The 26980-nt window shown below is 34.9% G+C and overlaps 1 protein-coding gene across 2 annotated transcripts in view; it reads left to right on the top strand.

The window, feature by feature from the left end:
- Positions 1-26627, top strand: part of LOC121856051 (uridine-cytidine kinase 2-like) — a 30268-nt gene extending 3641 nt beyond the window's left edge. Inside the window, exons 2-7 of one of the 2 annotated variants that reach the window (XM_042351328.1) lie at positions 1978-2112; positions 2365-2486; positions 6198-6340; positions 9610-9707; positions 11339-11387; positions 23884-26627. In XM_042351328.1, coding sequence (XP_042207262.1) covers positions 1978-2112; positions 2365-2486; positions 6198-6340; positions 9610-9707; positions 11339-11387; positions 23884-24014 — 678 coding nt within the window. In that variant the 3' untranslated portion in view covers positions 24015-26627. Of the gene's footprint in view, positions 1-1977; positions 2113-2364; positions 2487-6197; positions 6341-9609; positions 9708-11338; positions 11388-13797; positions 15091-23883 lie in introns of those variants that run through there. The other variant, XM_042351329.1, reaches the window with a different exon arrangement.
- Positions 26628-26980: the final 353 nt, after the last annotated feature.

Raw genomic sequence — 26980 nt, 5'->3', positions numbered from 1 at the left:
CAATGCCCAGTTACTTTTCCACAGTTGTGACACTTGATCAATGAACTATGAAATACAGTAAATTCAAGGAACAAATGTTCTAAAAGCTAAATTCCATATTCAGGATTACATTAGGGTGACCTATTTAACATTCATGAGTACTTTTAAATATACTTATTCGTGAAAGGTCTTGGTGACAAAAAATTAACAATGCAGAGGATTCTTGAACGTTACCTAGGAGATAAGGGTAATCTTAATGGTTAATTTCTTGAGAAACCATGTACAGGGGGTCTTCATACGTCATGGATGTGTTCCAGTGAAACGCATCTTATACCGAAACATTTTATTATAAGGAATTTTTCCCCATAAGAATTAATGTAATAGGGGTACAGTATATGCATTACAACATGGACAGTTAATTAAAAAATTATCCTTACAAAATCGACTGTGCAGTAATACCCCATGAAAGCTGATAATCATTGAACTACACGATCATGGGCACGTGTGATCACCATGGAACAAAACTTGGGACTGTAATGCACCGGGTGGCCGCGAGAGATGCATTTCATACTCCGCACATCAGCGATCTTGGTTGGACGATGACCATCATTCATTCGAAAAAAAATGATCATAAATAGATAAGGAGATTCTAAATCAGGGAATACCTGCACTGTCGTTATAAAGGCATAGTGGGCGGAGCTTGGTAGAGATGTCCTCTCAGTCCAGCCAGCACTCCCTTCCTCCTCCCCTGCCACCCTGCACTTCCTCTCCCCAGCTATTCACGCAGACTTTTTTTTTTTTTTTTTTTACTCCATTTCTTTACATGCAAGCCCTCCAATTTATAAGAACTGAGTAAGGTTGTCTAAACTATTTTTTTCCTGTTGGAACACTTGTGTGATTGAAGTAGTAGACCCTTGCCATTCGCGAGTTTGCAATTCGCGCTTTCGACGATTCGCGGTAAGCAGATGGTGGCTAGCTTGGAAGCCTTTTCCCGCAGCACAAGAAGTCTCCCCACGCAGCATCTCGTGTTGTACTCACAAAACTTTGGTGTTTCTGTGTGAAATGGCCCCTAAAAGACTGCTAGTGGAGTGAAATGTAAAAGGCAGAAGTCAGTGATGACCCTGACAAAGAAAGTTTTACTATTAGATAAGTTAAAAGAGGGGATGAGTGCTGCCGTGACTGGTCAGTTGTTTGGTACAGTATAAGTATACAGTCGTGCACTATGGTAGTACAAGTTGCTATTTTTGGTTTTGTCAATTCGCGCCATTTCTTCGAACCTATCCCTCACGAATGGCAAGGGTCTACTGTATACAGTACTGTAGTCTGGCGAGTCATAGTGTGTTGCCAAACTACCTGCTACTCTCAGATACACTCCATCTACCACACACAATATACCCCTACTCTCTTATTTATTTATTTATCTGTATATTACTGTACAGTATACAATAAATTCTTTATTCATAAGGCACACAAGCACATTGAGATGACTTCTGCAAATTATGTGGTTACTTATGTATAAAAATGGCATTAGCTTGCAGTTGTGTCAGGGAGACTGGTGTATTTTGGCGTGATAGACACTTAACACTTATAAGGCACTGTTATTACTTAGATATTAGTTATTTTTTCATTATAGTATTCGTTTTTAACACTATTTATGCATCATATTTGGATACACACAGACTTAGTATAGAACAGTGAGTGATGCAGACAACTTACAGTACAGTATATGTGAAGCAAATGACATAATGAAAATTTCTTCCTGTATTTGTTAGCGATGTATATGTGAAATGACGTATATTGGTACAACGTATAACGAGGACCCCCTGTACATGAACATCCATCCCTTCTACATCCTGTGGTAAATATAAAAATTCAGACTGGTCTTTTTTTTTTCTTTTTCTTTTAAAGACCTGCAGAATGAAGAAAATTATTTCTTATTGTCCATGATAATTGGCTTACTCTTAATGCACTTAGGTGATTTGGGGAACTTTTTCTTAGTCCACAGTATGCAAGCGAATTATGGAGAGGTTAGGCCAGGATGACATTGAACATTCCCAGCGTCGTGTGGTTTGCATTTCTCAGGATGCATTTTATCGTCCACTGAACGCAGAAGAAAGTTCAAAGGCCCTCAAGGTTTGTTGCATGCTCACTTGGTCATGTTTTAAAGTTATAGTGTAAAAGAATTTAACTCTTAGTAATTTATATACTGAACTATACTACAGTAGTTCTGCTTCAGTCAGCAGCAGTCTTTGCCTACATAGATAAAGATTAGTGAATATAGTAATTATCAAATATTTTTTGTTATTGACACTTTATAATCTTGTATGAGGTTTAGTTTATCGTAATTTATTACATTTGACCTTGACCGACAAATTCTTCTTGCAGGGCATCTTCAATTTTGATCATCCTGATGCATTTGACAATGAGCTTATTTTGAAAACACTTCGTCAAATTCTGGATGGCAAAATCTGCAAAATTCCAAATTATGATTATGTGACAAACTCAAGGTATGCTTTTAGTTGTAGTACAATATATTTAAGTAATCCTATCTTATCATAGGCTCCTTTACATTATTCTGTACACGTACAGTCAGTTCTGCTATAACGCAATAGTTGTGTTCTTGTAAAACATCGTGTTATAGAAATTCGCGTAATAGAAATAACAGAGCTTATGGAGAAAATAGGGTTAGGTGCAGATTACTACTCGAAATCGAAAAAAATTTAGTAGTTAGCCTAACACAAAGGATAGCACAGTCTAAATAAATGTTACATTCATATCCAATAATGAAATCATAATGTAAATGTAACACTTTACCTTGAAAAAATATGAATATAACTTGATGGGGGTGATTTTGAGGTTTATAACATCGAGCTTCTCTTCAAGGGTTATAGCCTTTCTTTTACGATCATCACCGGGAATGCGATCACCAGAACGCTTCTTGGAGATATTCTTCTTTACCATATTCACAGTAAATACCACAAAATTGGAGAAATAGTGAGCAAAAATCGCGTTACAGCAAACAAGCGTTCGCGTTGTACAAATATCGTTCCTCTATTCATAAATCGCGTTAGAGCCAATTCGCGTTGTCAAAACACGCGTTATAGCAGAACTCACTGTATACAGTATACATGTACCGTACAGTACTGCATATATATGTGTACAGGTGCTCCTCAACTTAACCCTTAAGTCCTGGGTTAGGGTCATGTGGCAGTAACACCCCCCCCCCCCGTTAAATCATGAAAAAAATCAACTTATCCAAGAATAGTAAAAAATAAATAAATAAATTGCGGGAAAATAGGCGGACGTTCTAGAACGTCACCCGGGGCCTAAGGGTTAAGAATGTTCAACTTACAAACATCATCACTGAGGGGATTTACTGTACCTGCCAGAACAGGTGTTTAATGTGGATGAGACTGGATTATTTTGAAAAAAATTCCAGATAGAACAAACATTACCTAAGAGAAGAGTGAGCCAGGTTTTAAGGCTGTATTAAAGGGTATAGCTGTACAAAATATTCATAATCTTTTAATTTTTTACAATCTGTTTGGTATCTACAAGAGTAAAGTTGGATTTACAAAGAAGCCTCAGGAACGTAACTTGTTCGTAAGTAGAGGAGCACCTGTATACATAGGTAGTACATGTATATTATCCATACCTAGGAATATGCTTCTATTTTTATTTGAATATTTTTATCATCAGATATAAGAGACCAGCATTGCACTATATGACTGATAGAAAATGGACAGATGCCAAGAACATGTTATAGCAAGGCACAAAGTTTACTTTATAATCAGAATAAAATTGTTAGCTTGGGTAATAGATGTGAAATAGTCAGAGGGATTTTTAGAGATTGACTAAGGGATGTTAGTAATTAAATTATTATTAAGACAGAACTAAAGGTGAAACCAGTGAATAGGGAAGGACGGTATTGAAAATTATTTAGGTTTATCTGAGAAATATTGATGTAGTTAACTTTGTGTAACCAGTAAGTGTTTAGAGGTGAAACGATGAGGCCTCAGTGTCTTGACTTACTTAACTAGGATCTAAAATCAAATGTATTAAATAATTAAATTGTTTTTCACCCATAAAATGGATTCTGCAAGAAGGCTTGGTATGAATGTACCCGTATCCTAGAAAGGGAGAAGTTTAAGGGAAATAGAAAATAACAATTAATACAGTATAATATATTTCTACATTTAAGGAATATAATTTTTTTTTTTTTTATGCGGAATAGCCCACCTGGGCACAGGACATCGACCCACAAAGGGGCCTGGAGAAAGAGTACAATACTGTATGTTAATCTACACTACAAAGATGCCGGAAAATCGGCTTTTTGAAGCGAGAGATTGTATGAGGATGGAAACACAGAAGAAGACAAAGTATTCCACAGTTCAGCTGTGTGAGGAAAGAAGGATGTACACTATTATTACAGATTATTCTGGTGTGACCAACATCCACACAGAAGCGGTGAGCACCGCGGGCAAGACGAGTGGTACTACCGCCTGGGAAGATATTGGAAGCATAATGTGTTGTCTAATGGTAAACCCTGCTGCCATATGGCATCACAAAAATTGTGACCGAGTCCGAGGTTGCTGATCTGACTTTCTGTCTCATTTACACACAGTTGCAGGGTCTCAATTGTTTCTCTTAATTTGACAACACAACATACATACAGTACATCGTTTCTTACTATTGATCTTTTTTCTTTTTTATATTTTATTATTATTTATTTTTTTAATTTTTATTTTTTTTACTAGATTTTGTTAGTTATTGTTGTTGTTGTTGTTATTATTATTATTATTATTATTATTATTATTACTACTACTACTACTACTACTACTACTACTACTACTTTTTTTTTTTATCATTAAAAACGTGGCCTCCAGCCTCCCCCAATAGCCACACCTTCGCCACCATTTATTTACTTTAATATTAAATATCCTAATACATAAGAAACTATCCTATCTGTGTTAAATTAGTTGAGCCGCAGATCCATGCGGCATTCAGTGACTGTAGCCTCATAGTTGATATCTGCAGCAGTTGTCGGAGTAGGGGCAGAAGCTCTCGTTCCCCTGAGGCAGAGCAAAGCCGACCGAAGGAGAGAGAAGGACAGTCGACATCTCATCCAGGCTGTGACATAACTTCTGGGCTGCTGCTTCTGTTCGGAGATCAGCTCCGCGAGTCTGGCGTAGAAACATCTTGCGCTTGGGCCCATCCCACCAGAGGTTGTGAACACTAGCGGAGTGAAGCTGCCTTGATCGACACTTTGAATTCTCTCCCCATATGCCCTTCTCTTGTCGTTCTCGTTCCTCCTATGTGCAGCATCGAGAGCTAGGTTACGGTGACAAACGGCCATGGGATCAAAAATCCTGATGTCGAAGAAGGCTCGCTGTCCCCGCGTCCAGAATCCTCGAGCACTGACGTCCACACGGGCTTCGTTAGATGTGTTTGAAGTCCTGTGTTGGAGGATCTCGCCATCCAGTGGAAGGAGGGTCGGTTCTACCATGACGTCCCGGCAGGTTTCCTTCAACATATTTGCTGTGAGATCCCTTACCTCGTCATGCCTCATGCATATGAAGCCCCCCTTCTTGCAAACCATGGCGTGATCGCCATCATAGGAATAGCCACACACGCATTGGGAGGGCAAACCATCTACTGGCCAACCGTACCTTAGAGCAATGGCATCTGTAAATTCTTGTTTGTTAAGGCTGAAACCATTTGCCCTTATCGGTAACGTAGTTAACCAGTTCGAGGCGCCCACCTCCTGCGCTATAGCAACTTTTTTTGTCAAATTTTCTGGAACCAGCAGCAATAGTTGCTGCAACATGTCATTTTGGCAGTGCTGCCGATCTGTTGTAATGGACCTACGGATCTTATTAACTTCGCTGGTGTCCACTTCCCCTACTACTACTACTACTACTACAATTTTGCCCTCCAGGCCCTGATGTGGGTCATTGACCTGTGCGCGGGTGGGCTAATCCCCATTTAAAAAAAATTAATGATAAAATAAAAACAATTAAATCACTTATAGGTTCTGTTTGATGTGAATGAATTTCTTGTATTTGAGGTTTAGAGTGTAACCCACGTGTATATGGAGGTTCGACTGTCTGTCAGTATATTCAATGAGATTTCCATGAAAATTTTAATTATAAGTTTGAAGCCAGTTGGGGAATTTGATAAAACAATACTTATCAAAATATTGAAATGTATCTCTCCAGGTTAGAGAGTACGACTACCATATACCCTGCTGATGTAGTGCTATTTGAGGGCATCTTGATGTTCTACCAACCTGAGATCCGAGGACTCTTTCATATGAAGCTCTTTGTTGACTCTGACGCTGATACAAGACTGGCCAGAAGAGGTAATACTTCGCTGGTGAATGTGATGTTTTATATTGTTTATTTTATCTATATTTTAAGAGAGTTATTAGAACCACAATTGCAATAACTAAAGATTAATATCCAACTAAAACTGTTTATGAAAAGTCAATTTATGTATCAATCCAGTGTAGTAATTGGCTCAACTATTTTCCTTTTATAATTAATGGTTTTGTGTCAGCAGATTCATGTCCTCTTATTAATAATTCCCTCACTGCGTTGGTGTTTTAATGAACCTTTCTGCACATTTCCTACCACACCAAATCTGAATGAGGGACATCATGAAGTAGGTAATGCTATGCTCTCATGTCCCATCAAGACTTGTTGGAATCCCTGGGTAGCATGGTTACTGGAAAGCTTTTCATTGTAATGTAAAGGCCCTGAAGTAAGCTAACCTTAGCTGCGTCAGTATAAAAGTGAGAGATAGTTTAATAGTTATCATATTTATAAGTTGATGGCTGGGGGTAATCTGACAATTGACTCATCTCCTCCACATCAGCCCCATCCCTTAAAAAAGGTGTCTGAGAAGCTTAGTTTGTTCATAAAGGCTTGAAACTATGTATCATGAGCTCACACATCACATGCACTAACAATTCATCACTTGTCCAGCTCATCCATCCTGCAAGAAGAGGATTCAATCCACGCAATTATCTATGACCTGGGAACAGCATCTCACCCTCACTTTGCTTATTTAAGGAGCAGCTAATTGCATTTGGCCTATTATTTATTTACCTTGGGGAATTCTGCAGTAGACTACAGTGGTCTAGGTGTTTTCAGAGGTAAAAAGTGACTTAGCATTTGTTTTGCTAGTGATTTATGTTCATTAATGGGTGTAGTGGCCAATTTATTAAAGCACAACTCACCTATTTTAAGGGTTGCTACTCATTCCTGGTGTACTCCCAATCCATGTTGTTGTAAATGGATACCAAATTTTACAGTTGGATAAGCGGAGGCATTCAAATACAATGTCAGACATGCTGTCTCCTTATGTACTAAAGTGCTGGTGTGCAAAGTGCTATATCCACACAGCTCCTTGGACTAAAACAAGTGGGATCAGATTTATCTGTTCCTTCCTCTCTCTCGCATATTTTAAGTTGTCATGAAACATTATTTTAGAAGGAGGATTCCAATCTGTGTTGAGCTTCTTGGTTTTCATTGTCAGCATTGTCTGGCATCAACTGGTACTTTGTTCATTTTTTGTAGATGCTCTAAGGGTATCTTTGCTAGGGGACATTATGCTCCCTTTCCTGAGGCCAACAAGACTTTGAGGGGCTGTGTTTCCATCAGTGTCTTGGACAACATTGGTGGGTGACAAACTGAAGGTGTATAAGGTCACTATCTGTGTAGCTTCTTTGCCATTCACACTCTTTACCAGCTGGTTCATGTATTCACAAGGTGTCGTTGACCGGGGTCTAGTTATAACTGAGGGATTAAACCTGAAACTCCATCTTATGACAGAGCCTGAAAGGAATAACTTATTTCCCAGCCTCATCTCTGGGGATCTTCATTGGAGGTTGGCAGATTGTCAGGGTTGATCCTGCTTCCCTCTCAGTTGCAGAACCTGACAAGTGAATAAAGATCAGGTAGTGCATGTGTTGTACAAACTCATGACTCATTACTGTAGCTCTCCATCTTTCTTGGATAACCTTGTTTCTCAGACTCCTTTTAAGTAATAGACCTTACATGGTGGAGATAGTCTGATTAACCTCAGTTGCTTTAGTTTATGGCTTTTCTGTGTTATAGACCCACAGGCTCTGCTACAAAATGGAATGTCAAGACCAGTTTCTCATTGTTAGTTACTCAGTCATTTGCTTGGCTGAGCTTATGTTAAGGCAATTTTTTTTCTTTTCTTTTCTTAGAATAGTTTGGATCTGAAAGCCAATAGTGAACTCTGAGATCCAAAATCTATCTTGGCCATAAATCATCTTTAAAAGGTGATGAAACCTTAATTATCTAACACTTGTCAGGATTATACACGTCTGTAAACTTGAGTTTTGTTACTTTTAAATATAGGTCTCTTACTTTTGTTATGTTTCAGGGTTTAGGAGTGGTTTTCAGACCCAGGCTACTCTGTAAACACAAATCACTGGCCATAGCTCATGTCATCGTTATCCACTGTCTGTCTAGCTTATAAGATTTAATTTTGTTTCTGCTCTGTAATGTGAATGTTTTATTGTCAACTATCTAGTTGGGGGCCATCTTGAATTTACCTTTACAGTCCAAGCAATGTAAAAAATTATGGTATTGACAGGGAGAAACAGCATGGTTAAGGAGAACTGGCAGTTTGAATTCATAAAGTGCCAATTAGATTTAACTTACTCATTTATAAAGTTTCAATATGAAGACTTACATCTTTCTTATTTATTTTGTCCTGTCATTAACTTGTAATTGTGAAGGACAAGTAGGTTTAAACTTATAAACTTTACTGGATGGATTTATCACAGGTGGTTTAGAGAGCTAATTGACTTTGGGGTTGGGGAAGATGTGCACAAATCCTGTGAGGTTCTTCAAGGATGTAATCCATGAGTAAATGGAGGACTCACTCTGGGGTTGCATTAGCATGATGCAACATTCAATGGTAATCTTGACTTGCCACACATGCAGCCACTCTCCACACTGAGACATCAACAATACACACAGCTACTCTATACACCTATATTGTCAGAACATATAAATTGCTAATAATTCTTTAACATGGTTTTGGTAGTCTGCATGCAAACAGGTTGTGCATCTTCAGCTGCCATCTCATGTTGCTCGTGTAATTAATCTGGCTGGGTCAGTTTTTCATTCATTAATTATTCTCTGAGAATTGAGTAACTAAACCACGTCAGTTGCAGTTGGGGCAGAACAAAATACCATAGTAGAGATGTAAAGAAACTTTGTTCAAGACATCCAGTCTATCAGTCATGTTAAACTCCAAAAGGATCATGTTTTCTGAAAGATCTTCTCTAACTGATGAATATTGTACAGTATTGTTAAAATGGAATTAGGTTATGTGAAGGCATATTACTAAGGAATGCTTGTGCTGTACTGTACAGGAAAATTAAAACCTCAAACAATATTGTATTGATACAGACTGTTTTACTGAGCTAATTTCGTCCTAAACAACTTTTGTCAGATAAATATATTGCAATGAACATTGAACAATTTTTAAATGCCTGGTAAAACGGAGTTCTCATACTATATTGACTGATAATGTGAAGTTTTATTTAACTGTACACAGAAGCACAACAGATGATGATCTCATTTTCAGTGATGCGTGACACAAGGGAGCGTGGCAGAAATCTAGAACTAGTGCTTCATCAGTACACAAATCTGGTCAAACCAGCTTTTGAAGAGTTTTGTTTACCTGTGAGTACCTGGTGCATGATTGTGTTTTGTAAAGACTTACTGTACATACATAAATCTTATACATAAGCATGTACTATGTTGTAATTGAAGCATTTTATTTTTAAAGACTAGAATAGGACCAGTAATATTTAGTAAAATTAGTTTTATGTCAGATACATGCAAATGGATCTTAGATATACCTTAGCCTAATTGACTTCATAGCGCTAGAAAAATCAAACATGTACAGTACAGTATCTAGGTAGTTATGATAGTCTCTTCTGAGGCTGGTTTGTACTGTAACATTGTCTGGTCAAATGGCCACATATGCAGCTGTACCTTCTAGATTTTTGGTGAAATCTTTCAGTCAGGTGGCATTTCTAGGTTTATCTGGGATTTATATTTGCATATTAATGGGACAAATGTTTCTTAAAAGAATGAGCTTATTTCATTTAACAAAACCCTTTGAAAATTATTTCATTACAGCAAATTTAGTTGTATTAATGACCCTTCCAAAGAAAATTGAATCGGCTGATAATATTTTTTTTATTCAACACAAGTGTGGATTACAGTGTTGTGAAAAAGGTGTATTTAAGCATTTTAAGATATATCTTTTGGTTTTATAAAGATTAATTGAGGAAGTTTCAATATTTCAGGCTGTAAAACATTTCTTCCTTGCAAAAACAAAATAATTCTATCCAACTCTATTGCTGAGTACTGTACCAAATCTGCTTCCTATATCACTGTACTGTATTAGTGATCTTTGTGGTACAGTAACTATTTTCTTCTGGGGTGAATTCACAGTACAGTATAATAAGTCCATTAACATCTCACTAAGTTGTCAGGAAACCCTTTTCAAAAGACCTGCTGTAATTAATAGGTGTTAATATAATACCCATGTAAAAAAACGGTTTGTCAACACCACTCAAAAAGGAAAGTTAGATTTGCATAAAGTAATTTACAAAAACAAGAGGATATAGTATGTACAGTAAAGAACAGACATGGATGAGAAGAAATTATTTTATTATATTTTTTGGAACAATGGAGTTAAGATGACCAGGAATTGAACATTTATCATTTCTAACCTAAAAAATTATGATATACTGTATGATTATCTTGGTGGCCATGGTACCATGCCTTATTTTTTCTATAGGGTATTAAATTCAGTATTTGCGAATTCACGATTCGCAACGATTTCCAAGAATGCAACCATTGCGAATACAGGGGATAAGTGTGTGTGTGTGTGCTGTATATACACAGGTACAGTATACAGTATGTCATACAGTAATATCTACATTTAAATTTTCTCGGAAATGTGATCCCAAAACCTGAATTTTACGGAAAATTCAGAGAAAATTTTCCAATACCCGGAAAATTCTGGTGATGGGCGAGTTTTTTTCCGGGTTCGAGAGATGATGTAATGGGCAATTTCTGGAACTTGCGAGAAAAATTTTCCGTTGCCCGGAAAATTACGGGGATGAGGTTTTTTCCGGCTCTGAGAGAGTCGTCTCGTTACCAGGAAGTGCTCTGCACCAATTGTTTTGCCTAACAGATACCACTGTATTTGCAAATGACTGTTAAATATTAATTATATTAAATTTAAATTAGAAAATAATATCAGATGAATTATAAAAATTTCTCTTTATCCTTTCCAGACGAAAAAGTTTGCCGATGTGATCATTCCACGGGGAGCAGAGAACACAGGTGAGCCATGTTTTATGCTACCCACACAGTTCACTCGTATGATAAAAACCCGATAAAATTTTTGCCGTTGTCGTGGAAATTGTGTGCTAGACTTCTTCACCGACGTATCCGGTAACACAGTATCGTTTTGCAATTTCAGGCAGGTTTGTTTTATATTAATATGATTTGGTCTTTTTAGATCTAGAGAGTGATTAAGTCATCGTGATTGTCATTGATTTTGCATCTACCGTGCATTGGTTTGATTTTATTCACCATCATTTGTGTAAGTTAAAACTGATGATACTAAATGTGTTGAAGTATGAGTGATTTGGGTGTCATGTACAGGAGTCAGTAGTAAAGATATTCACCAGTCATGTTTAGTTTTATAATGCTTACAGTGATTACTTGAAATCTACATTTCCTCATTACTGTTAATAGACCCATTGGCTTTTGAAGTGTCTTTAATGATGATTGCCATACAAATGTTTATTAAACTTCACTTTTTCAGAAATTTATTGTCTTAATCTTATACAAGTACTGTAAATTCCATTGTATATGATACTGGATAAAAAAATCTGGTTTGTACCTACAGTATATGCTGTAATCTGCTTATTGTAGACTTTGTCAAGTAGTAGGCAGCTATCAAACAGGGAGGTACTACCACCTGGGAAGATATTGGAAGCATAATGTATTGTCTAATGGTAGACCCTGCTGCCATATGGCATCACAAAAATTGTGACCACGTTCCAGGAAGCTAATCTGACTTTCTGCCTCATTTACACACAATTGCAGGGTCTCAATTGTTTATCTTACTTCTACAACACAACATACATATATTGTTTCTCACTTTTTTTTTTTTTTTCATTTTTGTATTTCTTTATGGTTCTTTATTATTATTATAGCGTTATGATTATTATTAGCATTATTATTTAATTATTTTATTTTCAAATTTGTATTATAAATTTTATTTACTATGAATTATTATTATTATTATTATTATTACATTTTCGCCCCCCAGGCCCCGATGTGGGTCAGTGACCTGTGCCTGGGTGGGCTAATCCCTGTAAAAAAAAAAGACATCCACTGGTTTATGGAAAGGATATGATCTTAAAAAAGTTTGTCATGAAGCAGATTTTTCCTGGACTTCAAGTACTGTACAGTATATGATTGGAGATACTGGTTTGAGGGCTTGATAGATAACCGGACAGCTGGGTTGGGGCAGAGCTCATTGGATAATCAGGCTTGGTTGGGATGCATATTTGAATGTTCAATCTGCCATTACATATTCTTGGGGGATTTGGTGGGTCTATATATGATTTTCCAAGCTTAATCATTGGGCAGTAAAGTGCATTTTCAGTAGGAGTGGTCTGTGAATTCACCCTAGTCTAGCCAGTTATTAAAAGTATACAGTACATCAATGAGTCATTTTACATAATACACTAGGCAGCTTCAGGTTTTTTAAGCACCCAGGACTTATAAGTACAGTGGGTCTAACCTTTGCATTAAGATAGACACTTGGGGGTAGATGAGTAGGTAACTTATTCACCTTAGTACTGTACAGGTTAGTTGTACTGTATTATATTTTGTTATTGTAGAAACTAAAGACTTTTGGAGTTAAACCAGTGATTCTGCTGCACTGAGGGGGATGAGGTTTGGTGATTGCTTAGAGGCATTAGTTTATATGGTGTACAGCAGTGATCTTTTTTTTTTGTGGTATCTTTAAATTTTGAATGACAGAAGCTTAAAATTTTATTAAACACAAATATGCATTTCCTTCACTTCCCCAATTGTAAAGTTTGGTACCATTTACATCTGGGTGAATTGGGGGAGCCTCAGGTGTATTCAGGTCAAAGACTAACTTTTCAAACTGTTTTATTTATAGTGCACATTTATCCTGGTTGCCTGGGTAATGAGGATAAGGGATACTATTCAACTCTAATATTTAAATGCCGTTGGTGTTAATGGCCTGAAGCTTGTTTGTTGACATATTTTAATTAAAATTTCCATATATAATTTTTTTAAGTCTTGTTGCCAGTACCTATTATAATTTTTAATGATGTGGTGCATATGAAAATTGTAATGTTGATTTTAAGTAATTGTATGTCTAAACCAAGGAGATCAAGGTTATGTGTCTGATTTTCATTTTTAGTCACTCAAATTTTTTTTAGCTACATTTTAAGGCTTGGAATTTGTGTGCTGTTTTAAATGTGATTATTTTATACATTTGTGGACTAGAAGATTTGTACCTGAGGGAAACCATTGTCCAGTCTCAATGTAAATGTTTGTTATGTTAATGTTTGTCATTAACTAATCATTTGGAAACCCGGGGAACTGAATGGTGGGTATCCCCTCAGTCTGTACATTGTTTAATTTTTACCCTTCCTAAAGAATGCCACTAATTAGCCTGCCATACTCTTTGCTTGCCTTGCAGTTGCCATTAACCTAATAGTGCAGCATATTCAAGAGATTGTCAACGAACGCTCAGGAAATGGCTCCGGAAATGGGACTCACCAACGTTCTCGATCAAACTCTGACTCAAAAATCCGTTAAAAGAAACTTATAATGCAGACCAGCAAAGCTAGGATCAATCCTATATTTTTGTACTGATCAGAATGACCTTTGTCCACCAGATATATTTAGTGTGCATTTGTAGTGTAAAGAGATGAGGAGGTGGTGTTGTTCTCATGTTAAAACTGTTCGCAAGTGTTTGCATTATCAGTTTACTAAATAAGGTTTATTAGGGTTTTTTTTAATCAATATTATGGTTGATATGTGGTAACTATCTATAATGGCTATTGTAGAAGCTTTCTCTTTCCTTTCATTATACTGCATTAAAATTTGTTTTAATGGTAGTTAAGAAGAGGCCTCTCAGGATTTGTTCCCCCAGTGTCTTTTTTTTCCCCCAAGATTAGCAAATATTGGTGGTGTGGGATGGTAACTTCAGTGTTTGTTACTGATGGCAACTGTTTGATGTGAGCAACAGCAGAAGATGGAAAGAATGGTGAACTGATTGACACCTTCCTTAGGGAACTAGAAATTAGTAACACTGCATCTGTGTAGATCATTTTGATATCTTTAGACAGGCTTAATGAAGTTGCTGTGCTAAGAAGGCACTGAAAATGATATGAAATCACTCTACATACTAGTTAAGCACTGAAAAAGAGATTGCTTTTAATTACTGATGCTGGCAATTAAGCAGGATGCATAGATTTTTATTATTATTAATATTTTTATTCATATAACTTTTAGTATTATCGTTGTTATTATTATTATTATTACTACTACTACTACGTACTACATATTTGTTTGTGTGTATGTAAGAGAGAAAGTGAGTGAGTGTACAATATTTTAAGATTTAGAACTGGACACTAATAGTTTAGATGCAGTTTTGGATTTCATGCAAAAGTAACCCTGTCAAAGGAAAGGAGTACAGGTGATTGAGTGTTATGTATATTGTTATTGATTATGGAAATTCGTGATTGATAGACATCATTAATTGTTGAGGTTGATGAAAGTCAAGTGCATTAACACTAAGTCTGAATGCACATTTTAAGATATACAGTACAGTAGCTTGGAAGTTTAAAACCTTGAGAATATTGTAGTGTCTTAGGTTAAAATACCGTATATACTCGTGTGTACTTCGAGTTTTTAGGCAAAAAATTGGGGGTCGACCTCTACATGCGTAATAGTTTTTTTTAGGTTGAACCCGTGCATGATGGGAAGGGCGAGGAGCAACTTTTTGCTTCAGACATGAAAAATATTTACCATTTACTGCCAGTAAACAATGGAAACGTAAAATATGTACCAATTAGTAATGAAAACTTGTGCAGTTTCTTCAGCAGATGAAGCTCACCAACTTACAATAGGCTAAATTACCTTACAACGTGCTTTCAGTAGTCTATGTTGAAGTTCTTAGCACAGGCTAACTTATCATATCATATACGGTATCACAGTACTCATTGATCTACAAAAAATACCGGTAATAATAACCTTTTCAATATTTCACACTTAATATAATACCCGGTAATCCACTTCAACCTCCTATTGTTTACAACGATGCATGACGCACCACCAGCTGTTATGTATCAGCTAGACGGTACGCGTGTTTTTCTAATCGTTTTCAGTTAAAAAACTGTAACATCACATGTATATTTTACCTTAACTGTGCCTGAATGAATATATTCTCGGAAATAAATAGTAGTTTTGCTGAAACATGATGTATTTTAATGTAAAATAGGATAAAATACATGACGAAAACAAAAGATTTTACCTAACCTTCCGATGTTCAAGAGAAGTTACTCGTTTTTTTTAATAGTTTTTGGTTAGAATACTGTTATATTACAATGATATTCTATTCATACTGTGCGTGATATAATACATTCATGGAAAAGTAATATTTTTGCTGAAATGACGTATGTATTACAGTGGAAAGTGGGATAAAATCGTGACGAAAACAATGACTTTCGCTTTCTTTCGTTCAAAAGATGTTACCGTAATTGCTTTTCGAATGGTTTTCAGTTAAAAAACTGTTGTATTACAATAATATTCTCTCCTAATTGACTTGAATAAATACTACGATACTACATTTCTGAATATTTTCATTAAAATGCATCAAAATCATTTTCCTTGTCATCGTCTTCAGCACCAAACAGCTCCTCCCAGTCCTCTCCTTGAACAGGGCTAGAGGGTACGTGTTTTTCTAATCGTTTTCAGTTAAAAAACTGTTACATCACACGTATATTTTACCTAAACTGCGCCTGAATGAATATATTCTTGGAAATAAATAGTAGTTTTGCTGAAACGTGATATATTTCAATGTAAAATAGGATAAAATACATGACGAAAACAAAAGACTTTACCTAAGCTTCTGATGTTCTTGAGATGTTACTCGTTTTTTTAATAGTTTTCGGTTAAAATAATGTTATATTACAATGATATTCTATTCATACTGTGCTTGATATAATACGTTCACGGAAATGTAATATTTTTGCTGAAATGACGTATGTATTACAGTGGAAAGTGGGATAAAATCGTGACGAATACAATGATTTCCGCTTCTTTCGTTCAAAAGATGTTACCGTAATCGCTTTTTGAATGGTTTTCAGTTAAAAAACTGTTGTATTACAATAATATTCCCTCCTAATTGACTTGAATAAATACTTGAATGGAAATATACAATATTTTTGTTGAAACTACCCACGTTTCAGTGTAAAATGTCGTAATAATAAATGGTAAACAATTTGCCTTCGGCACTCGGTGTTTCAGGCACGGCGAACCTCAGTTTATAGGACGTAGAGCGTTTTTACTGAAGGTTTTGTTGTTCCATTACCCTCAAAAACTTGGGTATAAACGAGAAATATCATAAATTAACGATTTCTTGGTCAAAAAATCAGGGTCAACCTATAAACGAGGGGGGGATTATAGACGAGTATATACGGTATATATAATTATAATAAGTTCATGAAGTTACATGTTAGTGGAGTGTGACTACAGGTATATATTATTATTTTTTTTTTTTTCTTCTCCCAAGAAACTATTTAGTGATATGGTTATTGGGTGAATGCAAATGAGGAGACACTCGGTTTATAAAGAGAGTTAAAGGAATATGTGTGATGTGAAGGAGGATAGAGAATGGGATGATATATACTGTACTGTATATGTGAAGAGGAGATAAACAAGATAAAGGGATATATTTAGAAGAGAAGTAAACTGTATAAGGGTCATGAAGGTGGGTTAAAATCCACTTTTTTTTTTATTACAGGATTTTTGCACGAGTCCAGTGGCACAAGGTAGATCTAAACGTGAGATAGCGATACGTGTCGTTTATTTATGAAAACCTCCTGAAGGGCTCCCACTTACCTGTAATAAAGTACTTTTAATTGTGAACAAAAATACCTCGGATTATCATTTACTGGGGTAGACACAATATTGATATAGGATTAATTTGTGATTTTTCTTCAGCCATTGAGATTATATTTATAAACCTTCTGAATGATAATGACCAGATACTGCCTCATGAATATTTCATGAGGTGCGATTATTTTACTTGGAATGTGATATGAAATTTGGTGTGGTGTAATGTTTGATTATACTTTGCACTACAACAAATGTGTTAAATGTTGGACACAATTTAAAGATAACAACACGCACATTACATTTCTTATCATCTATTTGATGTTTATACTCCTCCAGAATCCTTTATTGATAATCACTTTTGAATCATACTGAATTTTTTCCCTCTGGGGTCATTTAATGTGAATTAAAATACAGTAGTAGTAATATATTTATGGATGTTGTTTTCTTGTTATTACTTGACTTTGAACAGTCTGTCTGTTTACTCTCTACGCAGTCTCTATTATCATCTTTCTTCTGGGTGTTAATTGACTGGAGCTTTGTCATAATATGGCTCATGAAATTTTAATAATTTCTCAAAGACTTGAAAATCAGCTTACTTAATCCAGATTTTATATATACCTGTGTATACATATTAGCCGGTGATAACATTAAGTGATGGGGAACATTTAGGAAGAGGAGATACAATAAATAATGGTCTTGATCTAACTATGGGGAAGACCGTTGTTAAATGAAATGCCCTGTACTGTACTAAATTGTGAATTATATTAATTTTGTTCAATATTTAGCAAGGGAAGAACTCGCTCACTGTTTTATCATATTCCCACCTTCCTACTATTGATCTCGGTAAAACAAATACAAAGAAGGATACTCAGCATTCCATCTTTGTAAATGTGCATCAGCCTATCTGTCTGTCTCCTAAACAACACCTGCAAATTATAACACTTAACAAAATATACAGAAACACCTTGTCGTGTGTTAAGGAATTGTACTTTACACTGTATTCTTTCAACGTCAGAATTCGTAATACAGTATTGTACTTTACACTGTATTTTTTCAACGTCAGAATTAGTGAAACAGTATTGTACTTTTTTTTTTTAGGTGAATGTACTGTATTTCACCTGATGTTTTCTCTTTAAAGATGAGTTATGAAGAGAGTGTTGATGATAGATTATGTCAGGCAGGTATGTCATTGTCTCTACTTTTTACTTGTTGTTTATAGTGAATGACCAGTTGAATTGTACTGACATGAATGAATCACATATAGTTATGCTGTATAAGTTCTGAATAGTTAACTGGCTTTTCTTTATTAAGTTGTTTTGGTAATGAGAAGTTTAAATTGAATCCCTACATTTTGATTAGTTTATTATTGGTTACTGTATAGCTTGACCCAACATTATTCCAGAACTTGGCATGTTGGGTTTGATAATGCATTACTGTATTTATCCCAGCATCATTTTTGCATGCAAGAGAGAATATATAGTATAATCAATAAGTCTCACATGTGCTAGACTCCATTAATGGGTAGTGATTCTATGCTCAAACTATTGCACACTACCTTTATCTGTGATCTCAAACATGTCCTAAAATTTGTTATGAAGCTCAAATATTCACAGCAGATATTTTGGAATATACTTATCAGATACAGTATTTAAATTTTTTTTTAATATATGACACGTTTGTGGACAGCTTTTGGAGATCTTGATTTTTATTATGTACGTAACAAAGGTTTGCATTAAACTATGTCAGGAAGCTTATTTTATTAGTACTGTACAGTATAAGAACATCATTAGCTTAGCAATTGTTATTTCTTTTCACCAATATTTGTTCAACTGAATGGCATCATGGTATATGAGATTAATATTTGTAGTGTTTAACATTTTCTGCAAGATGACTTTGTGTGGAAAGAAAATTTTAAGTTATTGATATTACCATGAAGAGGAATGATGAGGAATGGAAGATATAATTGTCCCATTTTTTTCATGTTGTTTCAGAAACATGTACACTTCTTCCTGAGTATTGTTATGTGGGAGTATTCAAATGTGCACAATGAAAATGCCTTGAGAAGATTCTGCATATGAGTGTGCACTGTATACAGTGAACAACATATTTTGTTACTGTAATTCACATTTGGGTTACACTGCACATGTAGTGCTGTTATCAGAACAAGTAAATAATAACTGAAGCACCATGATGACTAAGAGACATATATCAGGCTGTAAAGTGTAAGTGCTGGCAATTACAGAAATGAAAATACATGATGGAACTTTTGAGTAGGTCACTTAGGGTATTGGTACCTTTAAAGTTCTAAATGTGTTATGTGAAAAAAGCTGCATATTGTGGATAGTGGAACCGAGGCTTAAAATACCTGTAGTTTTTTACAACACAAAGACTACTTATTATATAACCTTGGGACACTGTGTGGGAATCCCTTTCTAAGAATACTGAGACAGCTATCATCATTTCTCTTTATGATAATAAATTTCTGGGACATCTACCTTGATCATTACGTGGCACTAAGTAAAGAAAGTTGTGGAGATGAAGGTGTGCTTCTGGAGTGATTGTTAAAGTAACTTCTTCAATCTTGCATATTGAAATACGTTCGGGTACTTGTATTTACAACTTGGCATATTCTGTAAATCTAGAGTGATAAATTTGTGCTCATAAGCTGGATTACTTACATGATTGTTAATGAGGTGGTCATGATTCAATAATTATCAGCTTGTTGCACACTGTTGGTTATCATACAAAGTGCATGTTCATAGAGTTCCAAACATGGACTTAAAGTTCCAGAAGTAGATGCAAATAACTGGCTCAAACAAGCACAATGGCTAAGTTTTGTCTTAGTTCAGTTCCTAATTATGTTAACAAGTCATCATAATTTAAAGAATTTATGCTTCTTATTTTATGGGATAATTAGATTTGTATGTTGTATTTCACTTACACTGTACAGTCAGGAAAATAATCATTACAATAATAAAGTGATACAGTACAGTATATGAATCATGATATTGTAGTCTGGAAGTTGTATCTTCATTGGACGTTGCTGTTTTTGTCGTACAGTATTTAGTATATGCAGGTACTGTATTGATACCTTACAGTAATGGTATTTTTCCAAATAATTTTTTTTTTCTTGAATTGATACTTTGGGAAATTTATTTCAAAATATTTTTCTCCTGGTTCAATTCTAAAATTACTATTGTGGTAAACATACTGTGCAGTTAATTATACTTCAAGGTAATTCATATGCCTTCCATTGTACAGTACAGGACATGTTGACTTGTATAGTCACAAGATTTTTTGATCTTTCATTCTTGTGCTGTATATCTTTTGATAATATACCTTGGGTTTTATTAATACATTTTCTATATTTCATATTTATTAGATTTGGTTATTCAGAGCAGACTAAAAACTTTTGTGTCATGTTGATTTTGTATTATTATTACTTTGCAGTTTCTGTGAGGGGCAAAGTACAGTACGTTATATTATATTTATGCCATTCTAGAATTTTCTTCACAATAAGTAAAGTGAATGTGTAGGAATTTTTTATTTATTATCTTATGGAGAGTGGATCCACATTCTCTTGGAGCTAAACTGATTTACTTGTGCCATATACTGGAGTTAAGTTCCTTCACTTTTGTTTTTGGTTCAGATACATTCCTTACTCGAAGAGAAAAGTTGTTGGTATAAATGCTGGTGTACAAAGTACAATTTCATAAGATTTAAAAAAAATGGTTTTGAAATATTAAGGCATCTTACAATCACTCACTTTTACTGACATTGTCATCACTATCATCAGCACCATCATTATCAAGTGTTTCTTTACCAACACAGAGAGAGAGAGAGAGTGTGTGACACATGAAATCTTCCAGTTTGGTCACTGTTTATTTTGACGTGTTAAGGGTAGACTTAGACGGCAGCAACACACACAATATTTGCACAAGGATCATACATGTTATATTGACTGTCTCAGTGAAGCTGTTGTCTACTAAGTATTTGATTGTCACATTAGTGCAACAGTTACCTCCAATATGTTTTGAAGTAGTGAGGGCTGCTATACCAAGTTATGCAGAGGGACACATGTAGGAAGGAAAATTTATTGAGAAAATAAAAACAAAAGGATATTAGAAGGATGCTCAAGAATGTATGGGTGAGTGTTGCTGCAGAATGAATGTGGAAGATGACTCCTCAGTAGTAAAGAGAACAATCCTCTATCTATGTCTCCCATGACAATGCTTCCTTCGGTCACCAAGCCTGACTGATCCATCTCCAGAAAAACAATTTACCGTAGATATTTTTTGTATTATTATAGTTATAAGTAATTAAAGTTTTTAATTGATCTGAGTGCATAAACTTATTTACAAGTACAGCCAGATTTTCTAACTACGTGCCTCATAGCTCATGCACAAATTATTTAAAAAAATCTTAAATTGTTGAATAATTTCTGCTTGGTCTTCCCATATACAGGGTATAGACATTTTAATATACACAGTACAGTATATATATATATATATATATATACATATATCCTTAAGAAGCAGTTTTATGGGAATGACTCGATGTGTGTCGGAATCGCTGTTCTGGCTATCCAATTACCACATTTTGTGATTTTGTGCATTATCAATATACTGTACCAATAATGGTATACTACATGGATTACAGTAATTGCTCTACAATTCGGTATTTTTTAAATCAAAACATCTTGATGGTCTTGAAATTTTTAGTAATTCATGGTGGTGTAGTTTATTCCAATTTAGAAGAAATATTCTGAAAAGTGACTGGCTATTTCTGCTCAATTCATAATCTATCCAAGTGTTGATTTTGCAATTCATGACATCAGCCATAAGTAGTTTTTATTATAGTGCAGTTATCACACTATAGAAATGAATCGGGTAACAAAACATTGCATTGTTAAGTATATACACTGTACTATGCACCCTTGTTTCTGGCTGAAGACTGTACATGTGTGTGCCTTCATATGACTCGCTTCCTACAGTTATAGTATTTGAATCTCAACCAGTATGCACTCTTGCTATTCACTGTACAAACACTTCTCTTCAAATACAGTACTCCATCATTTTGTGTTACAGTACTGTACATAAAAGTCATTTATTATTAAATTTTATTAATTAATTCAAACGTATGTACTGTACATGCAATTTAGTAAAATTTATCACAAATTACATATTGGAATCTTTATGAATTGTGTACAATTGCAATTTTTCAGAATGGAGAGTTTAAATAGGAATATTTTAAGATACTACATAATGCTCACAGTTCCAGCTAATAATTCAGTTCTCCTAAAATCCGAATTGTGGAGGTATTGCTTGAGTGAAAAAGTTCAAATTCTTTCCAATGCTTGTATATACTGTATTTGGTATATAATTCAATATAGTATATCTAAATTAATTTACTTTGTTGTATTTTGACTTCAATGCAGTATTTAGAAAATCTCAAGTCAGGGCACATCTCAGTGTAACCTAGATATGCAGTATGTAGTAAGATAATGTATTAACAGTGTAGAAAACCCTGGTGGAAGTAAACAATATTGTAGAATGGTAGTTTCATTGGCCTCTAAGAAGTTAATCTTAGATGGTTACCATTGGTGGACAAAGGTGTTTCATTCAAGTAATTTGTGTAATGCTATTGTTCATGGGTCACAGTTTGAAAAGATGAAAATTTTCTTTAATCTGGCCTTTCTGCTGTTTTAAGGTTTATCAGTAGTTTTTATATTAAAACTTAATGTTACAAATTGTACAGGTATTTTGGATTCCTGTTAAGACTGGCTAATTCAAAGTGCAATGTGAGTACAGACTGAAGACAGAACCAGTTTCCAGGATATGGACTTTTTTATGCTTAAGAAGTGAAAATATTGATTTGATAGTTACTTAAACATTTTGTGGTCTTGCATATTGATCTTAGTCTCCAGTTCTCTAGAAGGATTAGTTACTTAACACCTTTGTCTAAGTCTTGGTAGGTTGGTGGAAAGCAAAGTTATCCCACACATATTTCAAATATAATTGTAAAGGTTGAATAATGAAGTAAAATGTATTATTATATAATCACAAAAAATTCTAAGCTTATAAATAAGAGAGAATTATTGTTCTTAATCATTTATTTTGGCTACAATGCTTATGTAAAAATGGTCAGTAGAAGGAGGTGCACATTGAGTGTGAAGGTTTCTCTAATAGTGACTTGAAAGCACTAGTGTGGGATTTTTGCTTTCTGTCAGCTTGGTACAGTATAATATGTGTGGGTGACAGAAGCCTTCACAATCTGAGGTGAGTGATTTTCCTCTGCAGTGTTCCTTCTTTTAGCTGATTTAATTTTTAGTTCATACATGTCCTTCATTGTTTGCCCCTTTTTATGATAATTCTGAAAACATTCATTTTGTAACTGACATGTGGGACTTAGTTGATGCTTGATATATATATGAAATGTCTGATCTCCTTGGATTATCATACATTAGTACTGGCTTTATACAAAAACAATTACTTGCTGACATCATGGTTGTCATAGTGTGCATGAAATTATAGAAAACATTGACTTCTTTGAGCACGAACATCATGCAAAATACAAATTGGGTCTTAATCACAGGAAAAACAACTTGATACAGTTTTCATATTGTTATAACTTTATTAAATTTTCTCATCCCATTTTTCAGTTGCAATTGATCTCATAGTTCAACACATTCGAGACATACTTCGCCCAGGCCAGGCTGCTGAAGAAGATCAACGTCAACAATTTAAGCGAACCCGACACAACTCTGATAATTTCTTCAAGCGGCCACATTAAGAAACTTGAAAAATTTAGATATGCGGTTTATTATGGATGGTGGTATGTCTTGTGATTTCCTACATCTGTTTATTAGTACGGTATGTTGACCTTGTTTAGTGGATGATAGGTTGCAAGAAAATCACAAAATTTTAAGAATTTTTTCATTAAACTTTAGGGAAGACTGCATCAAATCAAATTTTTAGCAAAAAAAAATAGGTTTACAAGTACAGTACTGTATTTCTACTTCAGTACAGATTTAATAATAACAAAATTTTGAAAGATATGTACTATGTTCTTTTCTTTCTCTCCCCCATGTCTTAGGGTGCAGACCAGATGATTAACAAAACAATATTCACCCTGTACATATAATTTGGTTTAATTTTTCAAATATGTTTATGTATTACTTATATGTAAGGTTTAATGTGTGCGTGTCCTCAAGTACAGTAATCAGTACCATTATTAGTGATACCAATGGCTAAAGTTCTTGATGTCAGTACAGGCTCTGGTCACTATATTTATATCTATATCTATTAACAAAATGCTTTTAGACTAATGGGACAAATTTAATTAGAATCTTACATACAGGAGTGTAACACCCTTGGGCACAATATATAAATTTTAAATGCAGTTTGACCAAGGTGAGTGTCAAGTGCATGATTTATTGGAAGGTTGAGAGAGCTGCCTTGGTGTGGATCTGGTTCCTGGATTATTTTAAAGCTCTAGGGATTCCAGTTGTGGACATTTGGGATAAGATAGATATTTCTTCTGTTATGGAGAAAGAAAATATATATTCTTTTCAGAAGCAGCAATTAAAAGATACTGTATTAGGAAGTTTTAACAAAGCTTGATGTAGATGTGTTAAGATTTCCTGCAGTTATTAAATACTGTAATGATAATCTGCATTTGCTGAGAAAAATAGATTTGCATTTTCAAAGTTGGATTATCTAGAAAAGCTTTTTGTTTTAACGATCCACCTGTTTCCTTGTGTGTGCCTGTGATGGAGTCACATTCTCTCCAAACCATTACAGTATTGTATTACTGTATTTTGCACACTCAAGAAATACTATATCACCTGAAGAATCTCCACCCCAGTTTATTTCACCTAAGATTAGCCACCTTAATGCTAAACCAACCTAACCTCATCCCCCTAATTAGTTTTAGGATAGTTAACCTCTAGGTTAAATATGCTGGGGTGGAGATTCTTCAGGTGATCTGGAATATTTGTTAACTACCTGTTTAGTAGTAAAATAAATTAACATGCCACTGAGGCAAGTCACACATTATGACATTAAGTCATTTACGGAGTAGCAAAATAAATAGGACTTTACTGTATTCAGTGTGGTTAACGTATTTGATGCCTGACGTATGTTTACAGTTAGGAAGTTTTGTTGTAGGTGAAAATTTAAGATATCCCAAACAACATGAAATACAGTATATTATAAGAAGACTTTCATAAAACAGTAGCAAAGGTGCTTTGACCACAAGAAAAGGCAATCCTGCAATTGCATTTGGAAAAAAATTGTTGAGGTACAAATTAGACCCTCTTAAATTATAAAAGATAGAGAATAGAATTGTTGGCTAATTTTAATATTTGCATTATATACTTAATGTTTGTATGAAATTATTTTTCATTAAGATTTAATTAAATTAACAACAATAGGAGTGATGCCAGGCAATGTGAAAAACAGGTAGTCTCTTGATTTTGATAGTACAGTACTGTATGAAGTGTTATTCAAATAGAAAATTCTGATTTTGATATAACTGGGTTATGGAATTATTGACAGTTAATTGTGTGTAAATTCTAATCATATCCATTGAAGACTGTAGGTGAATCAGAGGATACAATGCATATGGTTTAATGGAGAGAGTTTTGGTTAGTACGGTATGGTGTATGGACTTAGTTGTGCATGAGCTACTCTGCTTTATAGTGACAAATGTCATACAGGATAAAAGTAGCCACATAGAAAGACATCTTTCAGCGACGGTAACTATAACAACCAAAATAAGTATAAAAAATTTCAGGGATTTTTTAGAACTTATAGAGGAGATAGCAGTTGCCATTTTTTATAACATGCCTTTTTAAATCTTTTGAGTGTGGTGGATTGTTTGTGGATAGAAACATGTTGACAAGTTCGTGGCTCACTATGAGACAAGTTTACAAGGGAGTCAGCAGAGTGTGAAAGTTATTGAGGAGTCTTCTCCTGATTAAAGAAGGTAGTTTACTCAGTAAACTTGTGGCACTTGTTCCTTGTGTTGGGTCCTGTCCCAAAATTTTGTATTTTCAGAGTAAATGGGAAGACATTGTTAAGAAGTTACCCACTTTGTGTAGTACCTCTATTTAAAAGTCTTGGTTTGATTCCAGAGTGCTGGGCCAAGTTGAAAGTGATCTTAATATATTAAGAACTGATTGTTAATTCACTCAAGTTTCTTACTTGAAACTGTTTCCAACATGGGAATATGTTGTCCCATTGTTGGAAAGTGAGGAAAATTTCATTTTTATCTTAAAAAGTATATTGACTGAATATATATATACATGTATACAGTGGTCCCTCGGTTAACAGCACAATCCGTTCCAGCATGTTGCTCGTTAACCGAAAAACTCGTTAGCCGAAACCATTGTTTCAATGGGTTTTTGGGTAATTGGTTCCAGCGCACAGAAAATTGCCTAAATTCAACAAAAAATGTAGAAAAGCACACTTACTTTGAGGTGTGTATGTAGAAGGCTCCTGGATGATGATGATGATGATGGGAATTAGAATGGGGATGGAGGAGAAGGGAGAAGAGAAGGCATTGGGGTGGAAGAGAAGTCACCCCATGGCGCCATTTCACCCATAAAATTTTAGTTCTCTTGGTATAATTCAAGATTATTTTCTTTATATCAACACTGCACTGCATTATATATTGTCAATATGTAAAATATATTTCAAAATGACCAATAATTTGCTTGGAAACAGAAAAAAAGCATTTAGTTGAAGAGAGTCTCA

The sequence above is a fragment of the Homarus americanus genome, unplaced genomic scaffold (assembly GCF_018991925.1).
Source record: "Homarus americanus isolate GMGI-L3 unplaced genomic scaffold, GMGI_Hamer_2.0 scaffold19117, whole genome shotgun sequence".
NCBI lineage: Eukaryota > Metazoa > Arthropoda > Malacostraca > Decapoda > Nephropidae > Homarus > Homarus americanus.
This window is presented reverse-complemented; position numbering and strand designations above follow the sequence as displayed.